This window comes from Sander vitreus, chromosome 19, assembly GCF_031162955.1.
Source record: "Sander vitreus isolate 19-12246 chromosome 19, sanVit1, whole genome shotgun sequence".
Lineage (NCBI taxonomy): Eukaryota > Metazoa > Chordata > Actinopteri > Perciformes > Percidae > Sander > Sander vitreus.
In genome coordinates this window covers 13,198,510-13,223,783 of record NC_135873.1, presented here as the reverse complement: position 1 = coordinate 13,223,783, position 25,274 = coordinate 13,198,510, and the positions used below count along the sequence as shown (strand labels likewise).

Here is a 25,274-nt window from a genome sequence, read left to right as displayed (position 1 = left end):
CTGTATGTGTCTCTTCAGGAGTCGGGCATCTACAGGCCTCCAGGACTGCTACCTCAGAGCCAGCAGAGCCACAATCAGGTCGTGGATAGCCGGGTTCCAGTTCCTTCCCAGCATCACCATCATGTCAGCCCTCCTCTGCCCCAAACCAATTCCACTCGAACACCTGTCATCACAGCCAATCTTCCCATATCCCAGGCCTCTTGCGCCATCGGTGGCTATAGTAACAGCAGGAGCTCTACTGGTGTAACCATGACTGGTGTCTCCACGGTGAGCACGTCATCCCCTGCTGGTTGCCCTGTGAACAATGGCAGCAGTAATACCAGTTGGCAGAGAGGAAGAGAGCCAGTAACCCAAACCTCCATCCGTGGCATCACTAGCCCCATCTCTCAGCTGGATGCTCTGCTGCAGCCAGGATGTCAGAGAGGCCAAACTACCACTGCCAACCAGCTTCACCAACAAGAGCTGCCCAGACCACAACAGGGACCCACCAAGTCCCGGCCCACGAAGGGGAAGACGTCATACTATGCTCAGGCAGAGCTGGAGCAACCTCCTACATTTTCCTCATCATCTTCGTTGTTCTCCTCAGGGCACCACAGGGCAGGGGACAGTGTGATTACAAGCAGAGTTTCAAATCCTCTTCCTAGCTCTCCTACTACATACCGCTCAGCTCCACGCTCTACTGGCAATACTGCACCTCAGCCATCCAATCCATCCATTCCAGCCCTCTCATCCAGACTGGGTCATGATTTAGAATTTGCCGTGACACGGGCGTACTCTGAGCCCCAGATTTGTCCACCAGCTCAGACCTCTGTTCCTCAGTCCATCGAAGAGGCTCTAGACAAGCTTGATGCAGAGCTAGAGGGTCACATGCAAGCTGAAGAAAGGAGGAAGAGGGACAGAGAAGCGGAGCAAGAGAGAAAAATGAGAGAAGCGCAAAGGCAAAAGAAAGAATGGGAGATGAGACAAAAGCGGGACGAAGATAGGAAGAGGAAGGAGCTGGAGAAGGAGGAGGAGAGGAAGAAGAGAGAACTGGACAGACAGGAGGAGGAGAGGAGGAGGAGAGAATGGGAGAGACAGGAGCAGGAGAGAAAGAGGAGGCAAGAAGAGGAGAGGAGGAGGAGAGAAGCGGAGAGGCAGGAGGAGGAGAGGCAAAGGAGAGAACTGGATAGACAGGAGGAGGAGAGGAAAAGGAGGGAATGGGAGAGGCAGGAAGAGGAGAGGAAAAAGAGAGAATGGGAGAAGAAGGAGCGGGAAAGGAAGAGGAGAGAGTGGGAGAGGCAAGAAGAGGAGAGGAAGAAGAGAGAAGCAGAGAGGCAGGAGCAGGAGAGAAAGAAGAGAGAACTGGAGAGGCAGGAGGAAGAAAAGAAAAAACAAAGAGAGTGGGAGAGGAAAGAGGAGGAGAAAAAAAGAATGGAGCGAAAGAGGGAGGAGGAACTGTGCAGTGCAAAAGGCAAAGAGCAGACTGCTATTGAAAATCTGGAGAGACTACTCTCCTGCAACACTTCCCCAACACCGCGACCTCCTCGGCTCTCTTCTGTTACTGCACCTCCTTCAGATCCATCACCCCCCAGCTCCCAGGCTTCACCCCCTTACCCCTGGCTAAGCCGTGGTGGCGTGCTCCCCTGTCCACCAGGCCAGACACCTACCACCGCTACTCCTGTAGAAAGACTGCGGCCGCCCCCCCTTACACCTCGGCCGCCCCCCCTTACACCTCAGACGGAGTATGCCAGAGAAAAGCAGAGACAGAGGGAGATGTGGAGCAACAATGGCGGAACGACATTCAGACCCTCATCAACACACAATACCTCAGGGATGAACCAGTCGGTATACCCCAACAAGCCCCCGACAATGCAAGCCGCACCCAACCAATCCAAAGACTCAGCCACGGTGAGAGACAGCAGCCAACACTCTCTACCTACCTTGGCACTCAGAGAACCCCCCAAACTGTATCAGGCTTTTCCCAGAGAAAACATCACACCACCACGCTCATCCTCCAACTCCATTAGGGAAATCCTCCACAAGCAGGTGACAAGTAGTGGTTTGGAAAATGCCAGCAGCTGTGGCCCTGACTCTGCCCAGTTTGAGGAAGAGCCCTCTGAGTTGTCCACGTTGCTTCCCGATGGTCTGGCTAACATTATGGCTATGCTCGACGAATCTATCAAAAAGGAAGAGGAGATGTATAACAGTGAAAAGACTGGGTCCACAGGTCTTCTTGACAAGTTTACTCCTAGTGTCCAGCCTATCAAGAGCTACCTTTGTGCCCCAGACCTCATTCCAGCAATGAAGCATCAGCCCAACCAGGAGGACTTTGGATCCAATCCTCATGCTAGCCCTCCTGTGCTCAGTCGCCAAGGCTCTCTGGCTTCCCCTTGCAGCCGAACATCTTCTCTCAATGAGGAGGATGAGGACTACCTTAAACCTTCTCCAAACCCTAAACGGTCAATGGACATGGGAGTGGGGAACACCAATTACCGCCACAGTGACCTGGCTAAACTTTACGGCCTCCCAGAGCAAACTAAAAGTGAAGCTGACGAGGATGAGGACGAGGAGGACCCTGAGACACCCTCTTGTTCTCCACCACCCCAAAGACCCCACCTCCACCAAACAGGTGTAAACAGCATGTTCAATACCCTAGCAACAGTTCTAGGGAGCCAAAAGTATGCTTACCGTGGTGGACCTTTTGGGAGACCCCCTCCATCAGCTCTGCTTGGGGTCAAATATTCCTCTTCACTGTCACTGGGCCCTGATATATGCCGCCAGCAGCAAAGCAGTTCTCCCACGTCAGATTCAACTCATCCACCATTCAGTCCAGCTGTCCCACCTCTTAAGTCCTCCCCTCCTCCTCTGCTAGAAGACAAGAAATTGAAAATAGAGGGTGCTGATGTCTGGAGAGATGATGGAGAGACAACAGAGAACAGAATAAACTCTACCAAAAAGGAAAGTATTTCTACCATAAATCCTATTAAGGTGGTCAAGGAGGAGCGGTTGTTGACGACCATCTCTGAGTCCTCGCTGGCAGAGTTGGGCAAAAGCTGCGAGGTCATGCTTAGTCGACAGTCACTTCCTAACAAGAATTCCCTCGATAAACCCGATGACCATGTCAAAGTGGAGGACAGACACAAACCTGAGAAAGTAAAGGGACACAGAGAGAAAGACAGACACAGGGATAGAGATAAAGAGAGGGAGAAATATAATAGGAAGCAAAGTCACAGCCACAGGAGCACCAGGAAGCACGAAGATAGGAAAGAAAAGAAGAAACATCGAGAAAAGAGAGAGGAGATGGTCTTCTCTTCTTCATCATCATCATCATCATCTTCCTCCACTCATTCCAGCTCCAGCCACAAGCGGCACAAGGATGGCAAGAGCGATAAAGAGAAGAAGGATCGCAGAATTCTTGGCGACCTCAACCTCCAGAGCAAAGAGGGGTCTGAGAATAATCGGGGTCATTATGACACAGATAAAACAAAATGCAACGAACCATCCGGTGCCAGCCCCACCAGTGAAGGAGAGCATTCAGAATGGACCTCGAGAAGTTCTAGCGAGAGATCTTCTGAGGAGAAAAAAGACTCTGAATCTGGTTCTTCATTGGGTTCAACGGACTTCTTGAAACTGAAGGCGCTGACAGATGGGCCACCCAAAGAGCTAAAGATTCGCCTGATCAAAGTAGAGAGCGGGGACAGGGAGACATTCATAGCGTCTGAGGTGGAGGAAAAGAGGGTCCCATTGGAGGAAATCAACATTAACAACACTGCCAGTGAAATCATCAGGTCCTGCAAGTAAGTGCACTATGGAGGACGGCTTTTCTTAAAATCAATTTAATGTAAACGGTCTAGATTTTACAAGGCCTTTCTGCATATTTCAGGGATTCGCTCATGCGCACAGTAGTAACAGAAACCTGTGTTTTGTAGCTGTTTGCATCTGTTAATGTGTTCTTTTTTCTGTTGCAGAGGGGCCAGAGTGAAAGGGAAGTTCAAAGAATCTTTCTTGCTCCCAGCCTTCTCTGTCAAGCCCACCATGACTTCAGGCGAACCCATTCCCAGAGAGAAACTCAACCCTCCTACACCCAGCATCTATGTACGTCATTTTCATTTCATTTGATGCATATGGAAATGAACATTGTATATACAAGTATACATGGTAAACAAAATATGATTATAAATTAACCAACAAAGAAAAAGGTGGAAAGGCACTTCAATGTTTAATCAGACAGCACACAAATAATACAAAGCAACAGAACATCAAGTTGGTTTAATATTTAGTGTACAATATGCCTAATGTCCCTGTGCTGCCCTCTTGTGGCAATTCATTGTGCATGATGACAAATTACCCGAAGCAGTTTTCGTTACTGTGTATTGACGTGATGTTTCTTCTCTGTAGTTGGAGAGTAAGAGGGATGCATTCTCCCCTGTGCTGCTGCAGTTCTGTACAGATCCTAAAAATCCTGTTACTGTCATCAGAGGCCTGGCTGGATCTCTACGACTCAGTAAGTTTACACTTGTGTGACTGCAAATGCAAAATTCATGCTAAGCTCTCCTGATACTTCTGGAGAAAGAATAGTCTTAGTATTGGACATTATGACCCATTAGTTACAGACTATATTTACTACATGTTTGCATCAATTGGTTGTATGTGCCTAATGTTCCCTCTCATTGTTTTTAGACCTGGGGCTGTTTTCTACAAAGTCACTGGTTGAAGCCAATGCAGAGCAGGCGGTAGAGGTGAGGACTCAGGTGCAGCAGCCTGCTGATGAGAACTGGGACCCCAGTGGGATGGGCCAGACATGGCCCTGCGAGAGCAGCCGCTCCCACACCACCATTGCCAAGTATGCCCAGTACCAGGCCTCCAGCTTCCAAGAGAGTCTGCAGGTAAATATGTTCTAGTGCTCCTACTCTAACCACTTCAGCTACCACTATTTCTGCATTCAAGCAATATTACATGAGAGGGTGTGATTTAATGTCATTAGGCATCACTGAAGTGCCCATAATATGACAATTATACATACAACAGTTACCTAAAAGATAATAAACTGCATTCATTTTGTGAGGCAATTTACTCTCAAAATAAAAAAACAAACAGCCAGTCAGCCAGCTAACTTAAGCTAATGTTAGCTTTGTAGCGATCTTGGGATTACCATGCCACACAAGTGGCTGGGTTGGTTCGGTGGGTGGAGCGGGCGCACACATATTTGGAGGTTTGTGCCTTGATGTGGAGGTTCAGGGTTCAACTCCGACCTGTGACGATTTCCTGCATGTCTTCCCCCTCTCTCACCTGTGCCCTCCATTAAAGGCGGAAAAGCCCCAACAGGTGTGTGTGTATATATATATATATATTATATATATATATATATATATATATATATATATATATATATATATATATATATATATATATATTTTATATATATATTTTATATATATATATATTTTATTTATATATATATATATTTTATATATATATATATATACATATATATATATATACACATACTTTACTAGCTCAATATTGTAACTAAGATATCTGCTGAAATAAAATTGACAGATTTAACTTCACATGTAGCAGTCACCCAAACATTTCTAGTAACAGTTGACTTCAGAGCGTTGTTGTTTAATCCGATGACTCACTTTATGTCAATATGTTGGAGAGCTTCTGTGTGTTCCACTGTGTTTCGTGATTTATTTACAAATGTTTCAAAAAAGGTTTGGAATGTTGCCATTGAAATGGAGTAATATTTTTAGTGATATGCATGGTGTGCTGTCATGCTGATGTGAGCACGTTCTAAATGTCTAGTTGATTAATCAGATTGCTTGGTCGGATCTACTTGTTGTATAATTCAGTTTAATGGTTTAGACAGAGAGTCAGGCTCTCCATGTTTCTGTACTCTGTGCTGCAATCCAGTTGATAAAACATGTCGTGATCTATGTCTTCAGGAGGAGAAAGGCAGCGATGAGGAGGATGATGAAGATGAGAAGAAGCCTTCTTACAGTTCTGATACTCCAAGCAAGGACAGCTCTAAAGAAAGTAGCAGGTAAGAATATTGTTAAAAGAGGGCAAAGTTTACAAAAAAAGTGTGTTTTGTGATTTGTAGTAATACTTAATATTTTTCTCCTCCTCAGTGCTGAGCAGAAACAAGTGGGGAAGATAATTAAGTTTGGCACCAACATTGACCTCTCAGATCCCAAGAGGTGAGCAATGGTGGTCATCATTACAAAATATTTGAAAGCCACTAAATATTTTTTCACATGTTGCATTGCCCTCTGGTGGTTGAGTGCATAATACAGCAGCATAATAGCATCAAGCAAAGCTCCTTTGTATGTCATCGGTTTATATCAATGTAGATACTTTTCATACATTACTAAAGATTCAGTTCTAACCTGCTATCTCTGCTCAGGTGGAAGCCTCAGCTTCAGGAGTTGCAGAAGCTGCCAGCCTTTATGCGTGTAGCATCTAGTGGAAACATGCTGAGCCACGTCGGACACACCATCCTAGGCATGAACACTGTCCAGCTCTACATGAAGGTTCCAGGGAGCCGAACGCCAGGTAAAGGACTCTTTACATCTTTAGTTAAAACAATATGAAACATAAGTTACTATCTGAATTAAGATATATGTTCATTCTAAAATCAACAGGTCACCAGGAGAACAATAACTTTTGCTCAGTGAACATCAACATCGGCCCTGGAGACTGCGAGTGGTTCTCTGTCCATGAGAACTACTGGCAGGCCATTAGCGACTTCTGTGAAAAGTGAGTAGACAGAGACACATCTGAGAATGCAAGCTGACTTTGTTTAGTACTTCCAAAGTATGAGTGCAAGGGTTAGTTAAGATGCTAAGCCCTACACCTTTCTACACACAAACATCATAGCTCTAACACAACTTTTTCCTCGTATGTGCTTAGGCACGGCGTGGACTATCTGACAGGGTCCTGGTGGCCGGTGTTGGAGGACCTCTACAAAGCCAACATCCCAGTGTACCGCTTCATCCAGCGGCCTGGAGACTTGGTGTGGATCAACGCTGGAACTGTTCACTGGGTTCAGGCCGTAGGCTGGTGCAACAACATCGCCTGGAATGTTGGACCTCTCAATGGTAAGGAGGAGTGCACCATCTAGTGACCAAATAGAGATTTTGTTTTACTCAACAATAGTAAGAATATTTTGTAATATTGTTTGTTTCACATTTTCAGCTTACCAGTACCAGCTGGCCCTGGAGAGGTTTGAGTGGAACGAGGTGAAGAAGGTCAAATCCATCGTCCCCATGATCCATGTGTCCTGGAACGTGGCCCGCACTGTCAAGATCACCGACCCAGACACTTTCAAGATGGTCAAGTGAGTACAGATGAACTGTCAGTTTATCAGTTATACCTACCTAAAACTAATAAGATAAGAAAATATCTCCGTACCAGAGAACACTTCCCAATCAATATGAACATCATAACATTGATGAAGGATGGTTCTATTAGATTGCATTTGTAATGATACATACACACACTCGCAATTAATCACTTTTTGTTTTATTTGTACTTTAAAAAGTCTTTCAAGTTTGAGACATATGCTTGCTTTATGCAAATTGCAACAATCAAAGATGACAAACTGTCTGAGGTTATTCTGGAGAATATTTTAAAAGGTACTGTAGTGGTATTTGAGACTCGACATACTGCGTGGGTATCTCAATTCACATCGACAGTACATGCAAATAACTTCAGTCTTGTCAAGAGAATCATCTGGAAGGGCTTTGAAACTGAACTTGCCATTAAAAGATTTTTTTCTTTATCCATTTCTGCTGGATTGCTTCCTGATTTCCCAAACTACAGAGCGGGCCCTAGGCCCAAATCACAGAACGGCGTGTGTTAATTGCACGTTAGTCTCGCACTGTCAGACCTTCGTCCACACAGCAATCTGGGATGGGAGAAAAACATACTCTCGTTTATTGGCATTTCTTTAAACCAATCACAATCGTCTTGGGTAAACACTGGACGGAGCCACGGTGCCGCTGCAAAATTGCCTCGGGAAGGAACTCGTTTTGGTGGAACGCGTGTATGTTCAAAGGTTGTTTTAGTCGTGCGAGAGAAAACTCAGATTGGACAGATGGTCTAGCTAGCTGTCTGGATTTACCCTGCAGAGATCTGAGGAGCAGTTAACCATAGTCCTCACAAATCCACCGGAGTTTAAAATGACAACACAAAGAAAGCAGAAAGTATCGTGACATCCGGCAGAACGAGAGCAATCCCCGAAGTGGAACGTCATGGATAGAGACTAATCGCACAAAATTAGGGGCGTTAAAAGGAGTTTATTTTTGACAGCCCTGGTTTTAAACATTTGATGGCAACTTTATATTAATGTTGTAATCTTTACCTTTTTTGCCAGACACTGCTTGCTGCAGTCCATGAAGCACATCCAGGTCCTGCGGGACCAACTGGTGGCTGGCGGCAAGAAGCTTTCCTATCAGAGTCGGGTCAAGGACGAGCCTGCCTACTACTGCAACGAGTGTGACGTGAGTAGCCATCAGTCACTCTAACCATCCAACTCTCTCTATCAAACTCAGTTGCCAGTTAATTGGGTACACCTTGCTAAAATGTTGAATTAAGTAATTGTAAAGTCAACTTTGTTGTCATGGAGGCTGTAGTTTGTGGTGCCGTTTAAAATGTTTTGCTTTATACTGATAGGTGTATGATTTTTCTCCCCCTCAACATCAATGAAGGTGTTCAACCCCTTATTTTGTCAAAAGAAGCCAGTCAACACAGTGCGGTGCATACCAATTACCTCATGTGCTGGCAATAGGCGGGGTTTAGACAACATATAATTTCAATCAACGGCTAACGTCACATACTCCAGTCCGGCGCCGACTGCGCCCCCATTTCCAACCAATGACAGTTTTTCCCAACCCGGTTGTTAGCGACCCTGGTCTTGTGCAATTCACATTGAAATCAACCAGGGCCGCAAATCAGTCCGTCAACGTGGACAAACACAAGCCAACCCAGGTTTAGCCCTTTGTGTGACAGGGGTAATAGAAACAAAATTCAATCAATAGCTCTAAAACTGAAAGTAGGGACGTCCCGATCAGTGTTTTTGAATATTGAATATCTGCTAATCCTGATTTCCGATCCTCTCATTTGCTCAGATAATAGGGCTGCACACAGTTTTTTAACTAAACAAAAGTAACTAAAATATGCCTAAAGCTTAATTTAGTGCAACAAATGAGTCTTTTCTCTCTCAACACCAAAACAGTTCTCTCTAGGATCCCAGCAAACCCCCAACCAAAGTTCCCCGCTGGACAATGAAAACTAAACTTAGCTAACCAACTCTTGTGCTTAAAAGGCAATCCTTTATTTTCTTCTCGTGTTTACCAATGTCAGCTCCAGGGAATAACAGTCTGAAATTGTAGAATTAATCCGCTTCTGTAAAAAAAAAAACAGATGACTAAGAGAGACTTTTTTACTTGTTGACAAGGGGCTGGCAAGCTACTCACATACTGTGGACAGACAGACAGACACTGGTGAGTGGCTACGGCATCAAGGCGGTGATCACTACAAACTGATGTAAATGATCGGAGTAGGGTAATCGGGGTAATTGCTGATTCCCGATCGGTTAAAAAAAATGCCAAAATCGGCTCTGATCGGGACATCCCTATAAGAAAGCTAGGATTTATTGTCGGGCTGTTGTATAAGTTAGGTGTACCTAATAAACTGCACTGAATATTCTCTGCAAGTAAGAAAAGTCACATGAAAAACATGTTGAGTAGCATGTACAATGACCGCTGTCCAGCTATATGCTCACTGTGTTCCAACCACTCATAAGCCAGTATTTGGTATACCTAGCTAAACCAAGTACTTAATAAAACAACCTTACAATATCCTTCATGAAGGCCATTTATGCTTAGTTGATTAAACTTAGATATTTAGTCTTCTCGAAAATATTAGAGACTGGCTCAGTGGGTAGAGCAGGTGCACATATACTTAAGAGGCCCAGGGGTTCAAGTGCGCCCTGTGACGATTTCCTGCATGTCTTTCCCCTCTCTCACCTAGTTGTCCTATGAATTAAAGGCGGAAAAACCTCAGTAGAATATATTACAATTCAACGACACCACAAACAGCCTCCAGCATTACTACCACGGTAGGATGCAAGGCTGTTTTAGACTACACAACCTTGTCTCTAATGGTTAATTTAGTCGCAGGAATCTACAGTGCATTCTTTTTCACCATGAAACTGGATCATTGTTACTGCAAGCTGACTGGCATAAGATTTATAGTAGGAGTACTTTCTGAATGTTTCTTAACCTAAACCTGTCCTCTCCTCTGTTACAGTTGGAGGTGTTCAATTTGCTGTTTGTGACAAGTGAGAGCAACAGCAGGAAAACATATGTGGTTCACTGTGAGGACTGCGCACGTCAGCGTAGCCCCAACCTGACCAACGTAGTGGTGCTGGAGCAGTACCGCATAGAGGAGCTCATGAACACATATGACTCCTTCAACCTGGTAATTCTTCAATATTCCTGATTTTTAGTTGTGCCATTTAAGAATTTGAATGTTCCTTTCTGACGTGGAAAATTGTTTCTGTTGTGTGTCTCACCAGGCCTCGTCCTCCTCCCGGTGACAGAGCTCCCCCCTGCGTCTCCTCAGCCATAACCAAAACTCCTGCAAGCCAGGACAAAAGACACAGTTACACTTTGGTTTTCAACTTACCCTTTCATTATTTAAGATCATTTTTGCTACTACTACTGCAAATACTTGCCGAACAGCCAGTTGAATAAGTTTACTCATTACTGTTTACAAAAAGAAATACCAAGCCGCCAATAAAATACCAGTTTACTCTCAGATGGTGCTTTCAACCAGACACCCTGGCAACATTGAAGTTGAGAACCAGGGGACAGTTGGTGCTGCCATTGAACAAACTGCAGAGGGTAGTTGATGTGTCTCTGTTGTTGTCTTGAATACTGAAATTTGTACATGCTGTTTGCAATTTTTGTGGGGTGCTGTCTTTTAAAAAAAATAATTTATTGTTTTTTTTTTTTTTCTAAACTAGATCAGCCTAGATATATACCACATTGGCCTTGTATTTAGAAATAAGAGAAAATGAAAAATACTAATAATAGAGATATGAACATTTTTCTAAAGCATTAAGAATAAAAAAAAAAAAAAAAACCATACGGGTTTTAACGACTTCAGTTGTTTTTTGGGGGGGGGGGGATCATTTTGTCTTTTAGATTCTTGTATATGTTGTGTTTGTATTAATTATACTTTTATTTCCTCTGGAGATTAGTATCCAGTTGTCACTCATCATCAGGTCGTTTTGTTCATTTCTTCTATCTGTATGGGCTCTAAAAAGAAAAAAAACCATTGCCATCTGGTGTTTGTGTGTTGTACCTCTGATTGTTTTGTTTCAATATGCAGACTTGGTATTTTCTGAATTTATTTTGGCATTGTACATTTAATTTAAAATGTTTCCTCTATTTATTGGATATCGATGTTCTCCCTTTTTTTAATAGGGTTGTACAAGTTTGAGACTTTTTTTCCTCTGTATTTTTTATAGAGACCGATTGCTCTGTAAGAACTGAACTGTGGGGGTTGTGTGTTCACGGGAGTGGAGGCTGCTGTTTCTCTGGTGCTTGCCTCTCATGACTCCTGCCTTTTCCTCCTGATATATATTAAATGATATCTTTATCTTGAATATAACACCACCTTTCCTGTAGACAATAGGCACACCGCTCACGTAGAGAAGATGACTAATTTCAAGGAGAAAAAAAACAACTTTCTGAGAAATGGTAAATTTTTTTATTATGTAGGGGGCTTTTAGATGAGATTTTATGATATATTATCTGTTGAATATGATAACGGGATAGATGGTGCTAAATGTTCTCTATGAACAACTTTTTTTTCTGTTTTCTTCTTAAAATGAGAATTCTATTTTTCCTGTTGCAATATTACCATACCCTTTTCCTTCACTTTGTGGTCATTTATTTATAACTGCACTGTTTAGAGAAATCAGACATACTTGCAGACACACACAACCAAACTGAGCCAGACATGTCTTAAACACTTGTGAATTTGTGTGACATTACTATGACTATTAATAAACGCTTTTTGATAAATCCAGAAGTGAGAAGGACCTGTCTGTTTTCTTTTCAATGAACTTGCTAGGTCTATCTAATCTGCCAATAACATTCATAAATGACTAAATGCTGCGCAACCAATCACTAGACCTGTCAATGAGGTTCTCCAACAGCACCAGAGCATTCGTCATGCATAACTGTGGCTATACTATGACTTTTTCAACACCCTAGTCTATATTCTAATATTAATTTATAAGATACAGAACATACATACAACAAAGACATGAGACAAACCTCCAACCCACAGGGCTTTCATTAAAATAAACATAGTATGACAAAAAAGAAGAAAAAAATACATGGTATAGCATGTTGAAAGAAGAGGAAGAACAAGTCATAGTATAGTAAGTCGGAGAAAAAGTCAGTATAGTAATAGTCATATTATAGTATGTCGAAAAAAGAGGAATTAAAGGGGTGATAGAATGATTATATAGGGTATTTTACACTGTTCCTTAAGGTCTCCTAATGGGGTATGTAACATTGGTTGGGCTGAAAATTGCCCGAATGCTATTTTATTAGGCCCTTAACTACCCTGTGACTATGGCTCTATTTGGAACAAGAGCTTTTCTTCCAAATATGGTATGCTCATGAATATTTAGATGAGCTGCACGCTGATTGGTTTGAGCGAACCCCATAGAAACACATTGGAGACGAGACAGCAGGTCTCATATTTCAGACACTGCAAAGGTATACAGTCGTTATTAAATTCACTTCGGAGACTTTAAGTGAGAAATCAACTATATAAAGATCAAATATGGGCCGTTTTACGAAAATTTATGGCTAATTGCAAATTTAGTAAGACGTGTCAGACTTCAGGAGCTCCACACAGTCTGACAAGAAAGCGGAAACCTCCATACCCAGTCAAAGTCACCGTTTCTCGGTTACTGGACGACCGGGGCTCGGGGCTCCGCAGAGCTCCGGCGCTGCAAGCTAGGTTATGTATCCCATTTAATCCTATGGGAAAAGATCGTTGCTACACTTTCGGCATAACTTTCGTATATTTACAGTTTGAATTTCGTCACGCCACTTATATAACATCTACCCCAAGGTCTTATAAAGCTAAGAATGGTGTCCAATTTCAATTTAATGCATTTTTGTGAACATTAAGGATTTCGTTAGATGCTACTGTCCCTTCAATCCTATGAATCGTGGCTAGCTGCAGGCCCTGGAGCTCCATCAGGGCCTCGACATTTTGTAGTCCAGTAACCCAGAAACGGTGACTTTGCGCGGGTATGGAGCGCCGCGGGCTTCCCTTCGTGACGGAGATCCAGCTAGCTCACAGCGAGCCAGAGTCTATGAAGTAGGACACGGGGCGGCGAGGCAGCACCGGCCGCTGTCACGTAGCCTGCTGAGCTCCTGCTGAACTGCGACACAAAGTCGGACAAAATTTGCAATTAGCCATCAATTTAGTGTAAAACGGCCCATATTTGACCTCTACATAGTTGATTTCTTGCATAAAAAAGTCTCAGAAGTAAATTTAGTAATTCAATAGCGGACCTCTGGAGATCTGCATGACCTAGCTAGATTCAGAAGACTAAGCTGACCTCAGGTCAGTGGTGTAGCCTATGCAAATGTTGGGGCGTGACAAAGACTAGGATTTGGGATGCTTACGTCAGCTTCCAGCTTTGTTGAGATTCGCCCGTTTTCAGCGGCAGTTTCAAAATGTGAGATTTGCAGAGGATAGGGGTATCAATGGGATTTTGAGCTTCTATGTATGTCCTATTTACCCACCGAACTGTCGTTATTCAACTATGACAAGATAAAATCGGTTTTGCATTCTATCACCCCTTTAGTGTAGTATGTAGAAAAGTCACATTATAGTATGTCGAAAAAAGTCATAGTATAGTATGTCGAAAAAAGAGGAAAAGAAGTCATAGTATATGTCGAAAAAGTAATTAAAAAGTCATAGTATAGCATGTCAAAAAAAAAAATCATAGTATAGTATGTTGAAAAACTTTGACATACTATACTATGACTTTTTTCGACATAGTATACTATGACTTTTTTTCCACTTTTCGACATGCTATTCTATGACTTTTTTGACATGCTATTCTATGACTTTTTTCAACATGCTATACTGACTTTTTTTTCGACATACTATACTATGACCTTTTTCCTTTTATCGATATGCTATACTATGACTTTTTTCGACGTACTATGATTATTTTCGATATGCTATACTATACTATGACTTTTCCACTTTTGACATGCTATACTATGACTTTTTCACCACCTCAGGAGGGGGAAGCGGGGAACCATCCAAGCTGTGTACAGTAAGGATGGGACGCTGTTGACCTCAACTGAGGAGGTAATAGGGCGGTGGAAGGAGTACTTTGAGGAACTCCTAAATCCGACTAATACGCCCTCTATGGTAGAGGCAGAGCTGGAGGATGAGGGGGGATTGGCATCAATTTCCCTGGTGGAGGTTGCTGAGGTAGTTAAACAACTCCACAGTGACAAAGCCCCAGGAATTGATGAGATCCGTCCAGAAATGCTTAAAGCTCTGGGAGTGGAGGGGTTGTCTTGGTTGACACGCCTCTTCAACATTGCGTGGAAGTCTGGGATGGTGCCTAAGGAGTGGCAGACCGGGGTGGTGGTTCCCCTTTTTAAAAAGGGTGACCAGAGGGTGTGTGCCAATTACAGGGGTATCACACTTCTAAGCCTCCCCGGTAAAGTCTACTCCAAGGTGCTGGAAAGGAGGGTTCGGTCGATAGTCGAATCTCAGGTTGAAGAGGAACAATGCGGATTCCGTCCTGGTCGTGGAACAACGGACCAGATCTTTACTCTCGCAAGGATCCTGGAGGGAGCCTGGGAGTATGCCCAACCGGTCTACATGTGTTTTGTGGATCTGGAGAAGGCGTATGACCGGGTGCCCCGGGAGATACTGTGGGAGTATGGGGTGAGGGGTTCCCTTCTCAGGGCCATCCAATCTCTGTACGACCAAAGCGAGAGCTGTGTCCGGGTTCTCGGCAGTGAGTCGGACTCGTTTCAGGTGAGAGTTGGCCTCCGCCAGGGCTAAAGCTTTGTCACCAATCCTGTTTGTAGTATTTATGGACAGGATATCGAGGCGTAGTCGGGGTGGAGAGGGGTTGCAGTTCGGTGGGCTGGGGATCTCGTCGCTGCTTTTTGCAGATGATGTGGTCCTGATGGCATCATCGGCCTGTGACCTTCAGCACTCACTGGATCGGTTCGCAGCCGAGTGTGAAGCGGCTGGGATGAGGATCAGCACCTCTAAATCGGAGGCCATGGTTCTCAGCAGGAAACCGATGGAGTGCCTTCTCCAGGTAGGGAATGAGTCCTTACCCCCAAGTGAAGGAGTTCAAGTACCTTGGGGTCTTGTTCGCGAGTGCGAGGGACAATGGAGCGGGAGATTGGTCGGAGAATCGGCACAGCAGGTGCGGTATTACATTCAATTTATCGCACTGTTGTGACGAAAAGAGAGCTGAGCCAGAAGGCAAAGCTCTCAATCTACCGGTCAGTTTTTTGTTCCTACCCTCACCTATGGTCATGAAGGCTGGGTCATGACCGAAAGAACAAGATCCAGGGTACAAGCGGCCGAAATGGGTTTCCTCAGGAGGGTAGCTGGCGTCTCCCTTAGAGATAGGGTGAGAAGCTCAGTTATCCGTGAGGAGCTCGGAGTAGAGCCGCTGCTCCTTTGCGTCGAAAGGAGCCAGTTGAGGTGGTTCGGGCATCTGGTAAGGATGCCCCCTGGGCGCCTCCCTAGGGAGGTGTTCCAGGCACGTCCAGCTGGGAGGAGGCCTCGGGGGAGACCCAGGACTAGGTGGAGGGATTATATCTCTAACCTGACTCGGGATCCCCCAGTCGGAGCTGGTTAATGTGGCCCGGGAAAGGGAAGTTTGGGGTCCCCTGCTGGAGCTGCTACCCCCGCGACCCGACCCCGGATAAGCGGATGAAGATGGATGGATGGATGGATATACTATGACTTTTTGACATACTATACTATGACTTTTCCACTTTTCTCGACATACTATACTGACTTTTTTCGACATGCTATACTATGACTTTTTTCAATGCTATACTATGACTTTTTTTCGATATGCTATAATATGACTGACATACTATACTGACTTTTCTCGACATACTATACTGACTTTTTTCGATATGCTATACCATGACTTTTTTCGACATACTATGCTGACTTTTTTCGACATACTATGCTGACTTTTTTCGACATACTATGACTTTTCCACTTTTGACATGCTATACTATGACTTTTTTTCGACATACTATACTATGACTTTTCCACTTTTGACATGCTATACTATGACTTTTTTTCGACATACTATACTATGACTTTTCCACTTTTGACATACTATACTATGCTATGACTTTTCCATTTCTGACATACTATACTGACTTTTCTCGACATGCTATACTATGACTTTTTTCGACATGCTATACTATGACTTTTTTTTCCTCTTTTTTCGATATGCTATAATATGACTTTGACATACTATACTATGACTTTTCCACTTTCGACATACTATACTATGACTTTTTCGACATACTATACTATGACTTTTTCGACATACTATACTATGACTTTTTTCACATGCTATACTATGACTTTTTTTCGATATGCTATACCATGACTATGCTATACCATGACCAAGACCGGTTGGGCATACTCCCAGGCTCCCTCCAGGATCCTTGCGAGAGTAAAGATCTGGTCCGTTGTTCCACGACCAGGACGGAATCCGCATTGTTCCTCTTCAACCTGAGATTCGACTATCGACCGAACCCTCCTTTCCAGCACCTTGGAGTAGACTTTACCGGGGAGGCTTAGAAGTGTGATACCCCTGTAATTGGCACACACCCTCTGGTCCCCCTTTTTAAAAAGGGGAACCACCACCCCGGTCTGCCACTCCTTAGGCACCGTCCCAGACTTCCACGCAATGTTGAAGAGGCGTGTCAACCAAGACAACCCCTCCACACCCAGAGCTTTAAGCATTTCTGGACGGATCTCATCAATTCCTGGGGCTTTGTCACTGTGGAGTTGTTTAACTACCTCAGCAACCTCCACCAGGGAAATTGATGCCAATCCCCCCTCATCCTCCAGCTCTGCCTCTACCATAGAGGGCGTATTAGTCGGATTTAGGAGTTCCTCAAAGTACTCCTTCCACCGCCCAATTACCTCCTCAGTTGAGGTCAACAGCGTCCCATCCTTACTGTACACAGCTTGGATGGTTCCCCGCTTCCCCCTCCTGAGGTGGTGAAAAAGTCATAGTATAGCATGTCAAAAGTGGAAAAGTCATAGTATAGTATAGCATATCGAAAATAATCATAGTACGTCGAAAAAAGTCATAGTATAGCATATCGATAAAAGGAAAAAGGTTATAGTATAGTATGTCGAAAAAAAAGTCAGTATAGCATGTCAAAAGTGGAAAAGTCATTGCATAGTATAGCATGTCAAAAGTGGAAAAGTCATAGTATAGTATGTCGACAAAAAAAGTCAGTATATAGTATTTAGAAAAAGTCATAGTATAGTATGTCGACAAAAGTCAGCACAGTATGTAGCATGTGAAAAAGTAATTGTATAGTATGTCGAAAAGTCATAGTATAGTATGTCGAAAAAAGTCATAGTATGTCGAAAAAAGTCATAGTATAGCATGTCAAAAGTGGAAAAGTCATAGTATAGTATGTCGAAAAAAGTCAGTATAGTACGTCAGTCATATTATAGCATATCGAAAAAAGAGGAAAAAAGTCATAGTATAGCATATCGAAAAGTCATAGTATAGCATGTCGAAAAAAGTCAGTATAGTATGTCGAAAAAAGTCATAGTATAGCATGTCAAAAGTGGAAAAGTCATAGTATAGTATGTCGAAAAAAGTCAGTATAGTATGTCAAAGTCATATTATAGCATATCGAATAAAGAGGGAAAAAAAGTCATAGTATAGCATATTGAAAAAAGTCAGCATAGTATGTCGAAAAAAGTCAGCATAGTATGTCGAAAAAAAGTCATGGTATAGCATATCGAAAAAAGTCATAGTATAGTATGTCGAAAAGTCATAGTATAGTATGTCGAAAGTCATAGTATAGTATGTCGAAAGTCATAGTATAGTATGTCGAAAAAAGTCAGTATAGTATGTCAAAGTCATATTATAGCATATCGAAAAAAGAGGAAAAAAGTCATAGTATAGCATATTGAAAAAAGTCATAGTATAGTATGTCGAAAAAAGAGGAAAAGAAGTCATAGTATAATATGTCGAAAAAGTAATTAAAAAGTCATAGTATAGCATGTCAAAAAAAAAAAATCATAGTATAGTATGTTGAAAAACTTTTCGACATACTATACTATGACTTTTCGACATAGTATACTATGACTTTTTTCCACTTTTCGACATACTATTCTATGACTTTTTTCGACATGCTATACTATGACTTTTTCGACATACTATACTATGACTCTTCCACTTTTGACATGCTATACTATGCAATGACTTTTCCACTTTTGACATGCTATACTGACTTTTTTCGACATACTATACTATGACTTTTTCTAAATACTATAGTATGACTTTTTCGACATGCTATACTATGACTTTTTTCCACTTCTTTCGACATACTATCACTTTTTTCGACAATCACTTTTTTCCGCTTTTTTCAATATGCTATACTACGACTTTTTTTTCCACTTTTCTCAACATACTATGACTTTTTCCACATGCTATACTATTACTTTTTTTTCCTCTTTTTTCGACATGCTATACTATGACTACTAGACTATGACCCACCTTCAATTCATTTACACTCAACTCCTACAACAAGTCATATCCCTCAGCTGTGCCAAACATTTGTCATTCACGTCCTAAACTTGAGCTTGCTATTGTTAGATATGCGTGTGAAAAAATAGAAGGCTGAAATCCATAAAAAAAGTTTCCATTCAGACATCCAGGGTAAACTAAGGAAGTTGACTGTCATAGTGGGAAAAACTTCAGAAAGCAGAGCAGGAAATAGAGGGAGTAGTACTGCACAGACTTTAGTTTCCTCACTAATATTTCAATAGTGAGTCAAACACTTTTACATTTTATACACAAAAAGCAGATCACTAATGCATCGTCATCACGTTCCAACGTGTAAACTATGTTGCCTTACATGACAACCTCATTCTTATTCCCATACAGTATACTATACCTGAATTGTATGAGGTAATTTGGTTTATGTCATGTTGGGGAATCTATAAATTAAGAAAAGTCTGAAAGAAACTTGATCATGCAGATGTCCTCTGAACTATAAAACACAGTAAATATAACTACTAACATGTGCCTTGATGCATGTCAAAATGGAGATGGATAATCCTGTACAAAATCTGTTTAACACTATGCCTGAATGAAAGGTGCTCATATGGAATGGTAGTATAGTAACACATCAGAAAAGCCATGCCATTCGTAGGGTCATAGAATATCATTTTCAATATCAATTTTAAGATAGGATCTCCATTGTCTTAAACATGTTTGAATGAAAAGCTAACTAATTAATTCAATACTTTTTAAACAAATAAATGATGTAGCTATAGATATAAACTAACGTATAACTTGCACTTAAGAGAATCAGAAAGGTTTTTCTTGTGGATTTTCTAAGATCTTCCTTGAGAGGAAAGGTAGGTACAAGCCTGACTGTACAGTATATCTTCAGTGTTCACAGGCAGAGTGACAGAGCATTGGAAGGTCACTGTGTACTCAGGTCAAGTTAAGGGCCACAGGGCCGGCAGAGGGTTAGAGCATTACTGGACAGACTAAAGGAAATCCTGCTTCAAACCCCACAGGAAGACCAGCTCCGTCCGTCTATCTGTGCACACTGCTGCAATCAGGTGATGAGAGAATGAACGCTCTTTCCTCCGCAAAACAAATTTGTCAGCGGTCCAATCAACACCACATGGTGTAATCATGATGCACAAAACTTTGAAGTTTGTTTATGCTGCTTTTGTTGAGCATGAGGAAATATGTATAATAATATTTTATATATATATATATATATATATATATATATATATATATATATATATATATATATATATATATATATATATATATATATATATATATAAATACAATTTCATCTGTGATGAGTTAAAGTTCCCCAAAGAAGAGTTCATGTGAACTCCTCTGACAACAGTGACTTAGTGACAAAGACTGCAATGCCAACAATGAAATGATTAAAATAACTAACCGGGTTCCTCCCTTGTACTGTAAACCATCATGCTGGATGTTGATATCAAAATACTGTATTTCAGACCAATATCTTGTAGGGGCAAGAAGAAACATAAATATCGTTATAGTTTCTACACTTACACACGCACAAAAAAAGATAGCATGGGGACCAAAGGACTGTAAGTAAACAAACATTGCAGCTCAAAGCAGAGGAAAAAGGCTAGAAAATCAGAATCAGACAACACTAATTATTTAGTTCATGCTATGATCTTTTATCATTCAACTGATTACCGCCTTCCTCAATATCTTTGTACTTCTTACTTCATCCTCCTTGTCTGATCCTGTATTCCAGAGAATCCAAGCTTTTATCCAAATCTAAAATAAACATTTCCTGATAGCGCATGTATATGTCATCATACATTGTAAACAGTGCAGACTGACGTCTCTTGCTTGGCTTCACAACATCTTAAATCTTTACATCATGTAACTGCTGTTAAACCCAAGGCTTGACCTCTGCTATAAAGAATCACCATCTGAACCTGAAAAAGTCCACAGTTTCTTAGCCTCCACAGACTCTGCTTTCAAACCACTATGTAAAAGTAAAAATTTCGGTAACCCTTTACTTGAAGTTTTCTACATAAGAGTGACATGACACAGTCATGAACACATGACACTGTCATGATACATAAACCCTAACCATAACTTGACAAAACCGAATGACACTAACAGAAGCGTTATGGCAAAAACGTTTATGACTTGTTTATAATGTTTTATGAAACGTTCATGACAGTGTCATGTCACTCTTATGTAGAAGCAAAGTGTAACCAAAGTTTCTGACAACTTTAAGCAGGATGTAAACCGAATCTTGTTAGAGTCTTAATCAACTAAATCTCTACACAGAATTTCCATGAAAGCTACATGGATGTTGGTCATTTATGCTTCAAAGCTTAAGGTCTGTCAAGTCCTAACAGGATGTTTTTAGAGCAGTAAGCTGACGTAGCGTTCAGAGACAATGTCCTTCAAGAGGAGGAAACAGGCTTAAAACACCGTTTCCTCTTCTTTAAATTAGGCAAACGTTTTTCAGCTTCAGCTCAGGTGCAAATTCGGTGCAATACTTCTAGGAAAATACTTGTTTTCCTAAAAGAATGAATAATTAAAAGATAAGAACGATAATTCTATTATTCAAAAGATACAACTGCATATGCACTGTATGCATCTTAGAATTTTTTATTTATTTTTTTATGATTATTTTTTGGAGCATTTTAAGGCCTTTATTTTCACAGGACAGATGAAGACATGAAAGGGGGGAGAGAGGGGGGAATGACATGCAGCAAAGGGCCGCAGGTCGAACCCGCGGCATCAAGGAGTAAACCTCCATATACGTGCGCCTGCTCTACCAACTGAGCTACCCGGCCACAGAATTTGTTAATTTAGTATAACTAGTGCAGTGTCCGCTCAAAATGTGCCCGTTTGGAACGGGCCGATTGCTTGGCCTGTGGTATTGCTGCTTGTAGCTTTCTCCAGAACCATTGTACCCCAAAATGACTTACAGAAGGCCCCACAAAGCACTTAATATGCAGCCACACTGTATTACTGACTTACTGTACTACTACATTTACCCAACAGAAAAATCACTCACACAACCTTCCGGTACAATTCGGTTCCGCTACCCAACGGTACCTTTTTTTCGGTACTCCCCTCTGTAATAACAAAAAAATTAATTTCAGTTGTAAAAATAATTCCAAACCTATTTATCCTATTTACTTAGAACATTTTACACACCACACAAAATAAAAACACCTCCCTCTCCCCTCTCAAACCCATCCCTACAACCCAGTGGTCTTCGCTATTTTTTTTCATGAGAGCCACACTGATAGGACAAAGTCAATAGGAGAGCCACTTTACCGCAAAGTATCAAAAGTTACATCTAATCATAAATTGGATGTCTGCTTATCAATGTACTTAACCATCCGAGAGCACATTCAGCGTTGAGAGCTGGAAAGACCGCCCAAACTCTGCACCGAGTCAGTGTAATGGACGGAAGGGCCGAGCAAGTTTAGATATCTTTTCTAATCTATATTTCTATCTTGTAATGCCGCTGTTTTTTCCATCTTGTAATGTTTTGGGTATTTTTTAAATATAAATTTGTAATAGAGCAGACTTAGGGTTATGTTTTTTAATGTTTTTATGAAATATCTGTATAGACTGCACGATCACATCACCGTATTATTTACTGCCATGCGAGCCACAAATTAAAGCTTGGCGAGCCGCAGGAGGCTCGCGAGCCACGCAATGAGTAACACTGCTACAACCTATCAAATCAAATACCATATTGGTCCGAATATAAGATGACCCTGATTATAAGACGACTCAAGACAAATTTTTGGAAAAAATACTTTTTGAAGACCAAATCTTGTTTTTATAAAGAAAATAATTTTATAAATGTTTAATAAAAACACATAAAAAAAAAAAAAAAACAAGGTAGGCTGTTTTTAACATCGTTTAAATAAAATAATATTTTCAATATCTTTTTAGATGAAAGGGTCACATTTAAATTAAATATTTCCAAGGCCTTAAGCTGAATGACTGCTCTGGTAATGGGCATCCCATCATTCCGTTTTTCAGTCACGTAATCACACACTCTCCTGTCAATCTCTTGGAAGCGGCCGCTTTGAGGACCACAGTAAGATTTTCTCCGGCTGTTTGCATTTTTAGACTATCATCTCGATGACAATGCCTCGTACTTCCATTCTAACTTCCGACTTTTAGGCTTTTTTGTAGCTGGATATATAATTTGTTGCATCTAAATATGAATGTGGATAATGTTAGTGAGATGCTTGCTACACGTCTAGAGATGAATCCTCTCTCTCTCCCTCTCTCTCTCTCTGCAACAGTGTGTGAAAACCTTGTGAAGACTTACTGAAAACGTTTGACCTCTGTCATTGCCAACAAAGGGTATATAACAAAGTATTGAGATTAACTTTTGTTATTGACCAAGTACTTTTTTCCACCATAATTTGCAAATAAATTCATTAAAAATCCTACAATGTGGTTTTCTGGATTTTCTTTTCTCACCTTTTCTTACCTATGATGAAAATTACAGGCCTCTCTCATCTTTTTAAGTGGGAGAACTTGCACAATTGGTGGCTGACTAAATACTTTTTTGCCCCACTGTAGCTGACTTTACCAGCTGACTTCTCTATTGGCTGTTGAAACAGGTGACGTCCTTTACGTTCTAAAACTTGAACAGCTGAGTCACAGCGCGACCATGAGCTGGCTTGAGTCGAGCTGAGATTTAGTTCGAGACGATCGCTGTGTCTCTCCATGTTTCAGGCCCTGGCACTAGTTAGCTGTGAGGGACGGTGATTTGCTTCAGTTAGGAGGGCAACACGTGTTTTACTCGTTTTCGTGTTGTTGTGGGTGTATTAACATAAAAAAAAGTCTAGACCCCAAATATAAGACAACCCCACTTTTTCAGACATATTTCCAGGGAGGGAAAAAAAGATCTTATATTCAGACCAATACGGTAATTGTTCGTTTTCTTTTTTTAAACTGCTGTTTAATGTTTTATGTAAAGTGTTTTGAATTGCCTTGTTGCTAAAATGTGCTATGGAAATAAAGTTACCTCCTACCACAGCTCTGTGTGTGTGCGCGTGCGGGAACTGAGCCCTGCTCTCTGTCAACATGCTTGCATTTATGCGGTGTCGGGTACCGATATTTGGCACCATTTGATTTAACGTGAATCGGTCCTCGGTACCCAAAAACACCTCGATTTCATAGATTGGGAAGAAACAAGACTGTTGCCGAAAAGATCAGCAGCGTGTATTTAACACCATTGCATTAAAACACTGGTACAAGCAAACCCAACACATACAGTACAAAACAGACTTGAACTCTCACAGGTGCACACTACATAAACTGAAGTAAATTTGGGTCTTATACATACTGTATATTACCTTACAGCATATAATAGGAGGGCGGCCCTGTTCTTCCAATGCATTTTCCTATTATTCTGGCTGGTGACAAATGCATGAGAGACATGCCAGAGTGTCCTGAGTGGACACAGGTACCACATACCGCTCAGTTATATGAAGCACTAACAAATAAGATGGAGACCACCGACAAACCCTCAGCCTGGTTTTGATCATGGTAACTATACCTGGGGATCACGTAAATAGTTTCAACATCAACAATCCCACATCTTAAAAACAAAACGCTCCTTTAGTGAAGACACAAATAAGATAATTCAAGGCTATCTGCAGGTAAAGCAGTAAAAGTCTGAGACATATGCACAGTTTAATTTTAACTCATGGAGGTGAAGTCTTTTGATTGCGTTAGAGCACGGACATGTGACACATGAGGGGGGTGCATGTGTGGGAGACTTGTGAAGGAGATTCAGAAGGAGGAAGACGGAATCGAGCACACTGCAGCTGCCAGCTAGGTCTCACTCTCACATCAAATGGACAGACGCAGGCAGATTAATGTAATGAGCTAGGTTAGCCTTTTAGAAGTTTTGTTTTGTTGTTCAACGAGCCCAGGTTAACTTAGCGTAACAATCTTGAATTATCTTCCTTACATTGCTGAACAACTTATACAACTAAAATAAATAACCATGTTCCAATTTGTTCAACACGTATACTAACCCTTTTGGACTCATATAGGCTACAACCAAACATAACAAAATAAACAACCTGAATAATGTGTTGAGCGCCATGGTACCTCTTCTCTACTACTCTTAACACAAGTCTGTGTCTGCTGCCCTTCCCCCTCATTTCTGCTCTCCTGAACCTTAACTTATCAGGCAAGCCGCCTCACTCTGACCCCCAACATGCAACACCCAGCCCCCACTGCAACAGGGACAGGGTAAAGGGGGGTGTAACATGTCCTGGATATGTGAGGTGGAATGCTTATGCTGAGAGGATTTGCTGGAGAAAGGCAGGGGTCTGATAAGCCTGGTGGGTGGAGAGAGTGTGGGATGGATGTAGAGGAGGGAGGGAAGGAGAGA

The 25,274-nt window shown here is 41.8% G+C and overlaps 1 protein-coding gene across 4 annotated transcripts in view; it reads left to right on the top strand.

Moving 5' to 3' along the window:
* Positions 1-12,087, top strand: part of kdm6ba (lysine (K)-specific demethylase 6B, a) — a 118,644-nt gene extending 106,557 nt beyond the window's left edge. For all 4 annotated transcript variants that reach the window (XM_078276465.1, XM_078276464.1, XM_078276463.1 and 1 more), the window contains 13 exons: positions 19-3,776; positions 3,948-4,074; positions 4,378-4,483; positions 4,660-4,865; positions 5,928-6,025; positions 6,114-6,182; positions 6,389-6,537; positions 6,627-6,741; positions 6,895-7,082; positions 7,180-7,321; positions 8,360-8,486; positions 10,297-10,467; positions 10,565-12,087. In XM_078276465.1, coding sequence (XP_078132591.1) covers positions 19-3,776; positions 3,948-4,074; positions 4,378-4,483; positions 4,660-4,865; positions 5,928-6,025; positions 6,114-6,182; positions 6,389-6,537; positions 6,627-6,741; positions 6,895-7,082; positions 7,180-7,321; positions 8,360-8,486; positions 10,297-10,467; positions 10,565-10,585 — 5,277 coding nt within the window. In that variant the 3' untranslated portion in view covers positions 10,586-12,087. The remainder of the gene's footprint in view (positions 1-18; positions 3,777-3,947; positions 4,075-4,377; positions 4,484-4,659; positions 4,866-5,927; positions 6,026-6,113; positions 6,183-6,388; positions 6,538-6,626; positions 6,742-6,894; positions 7,083-7,179; positions 7,322-8,359; positions 8,487-10,296; positions 10,468-10,564) is intronic.
* Positions 12,088-25,274: the final 13,187 nt, after the last annotated feature.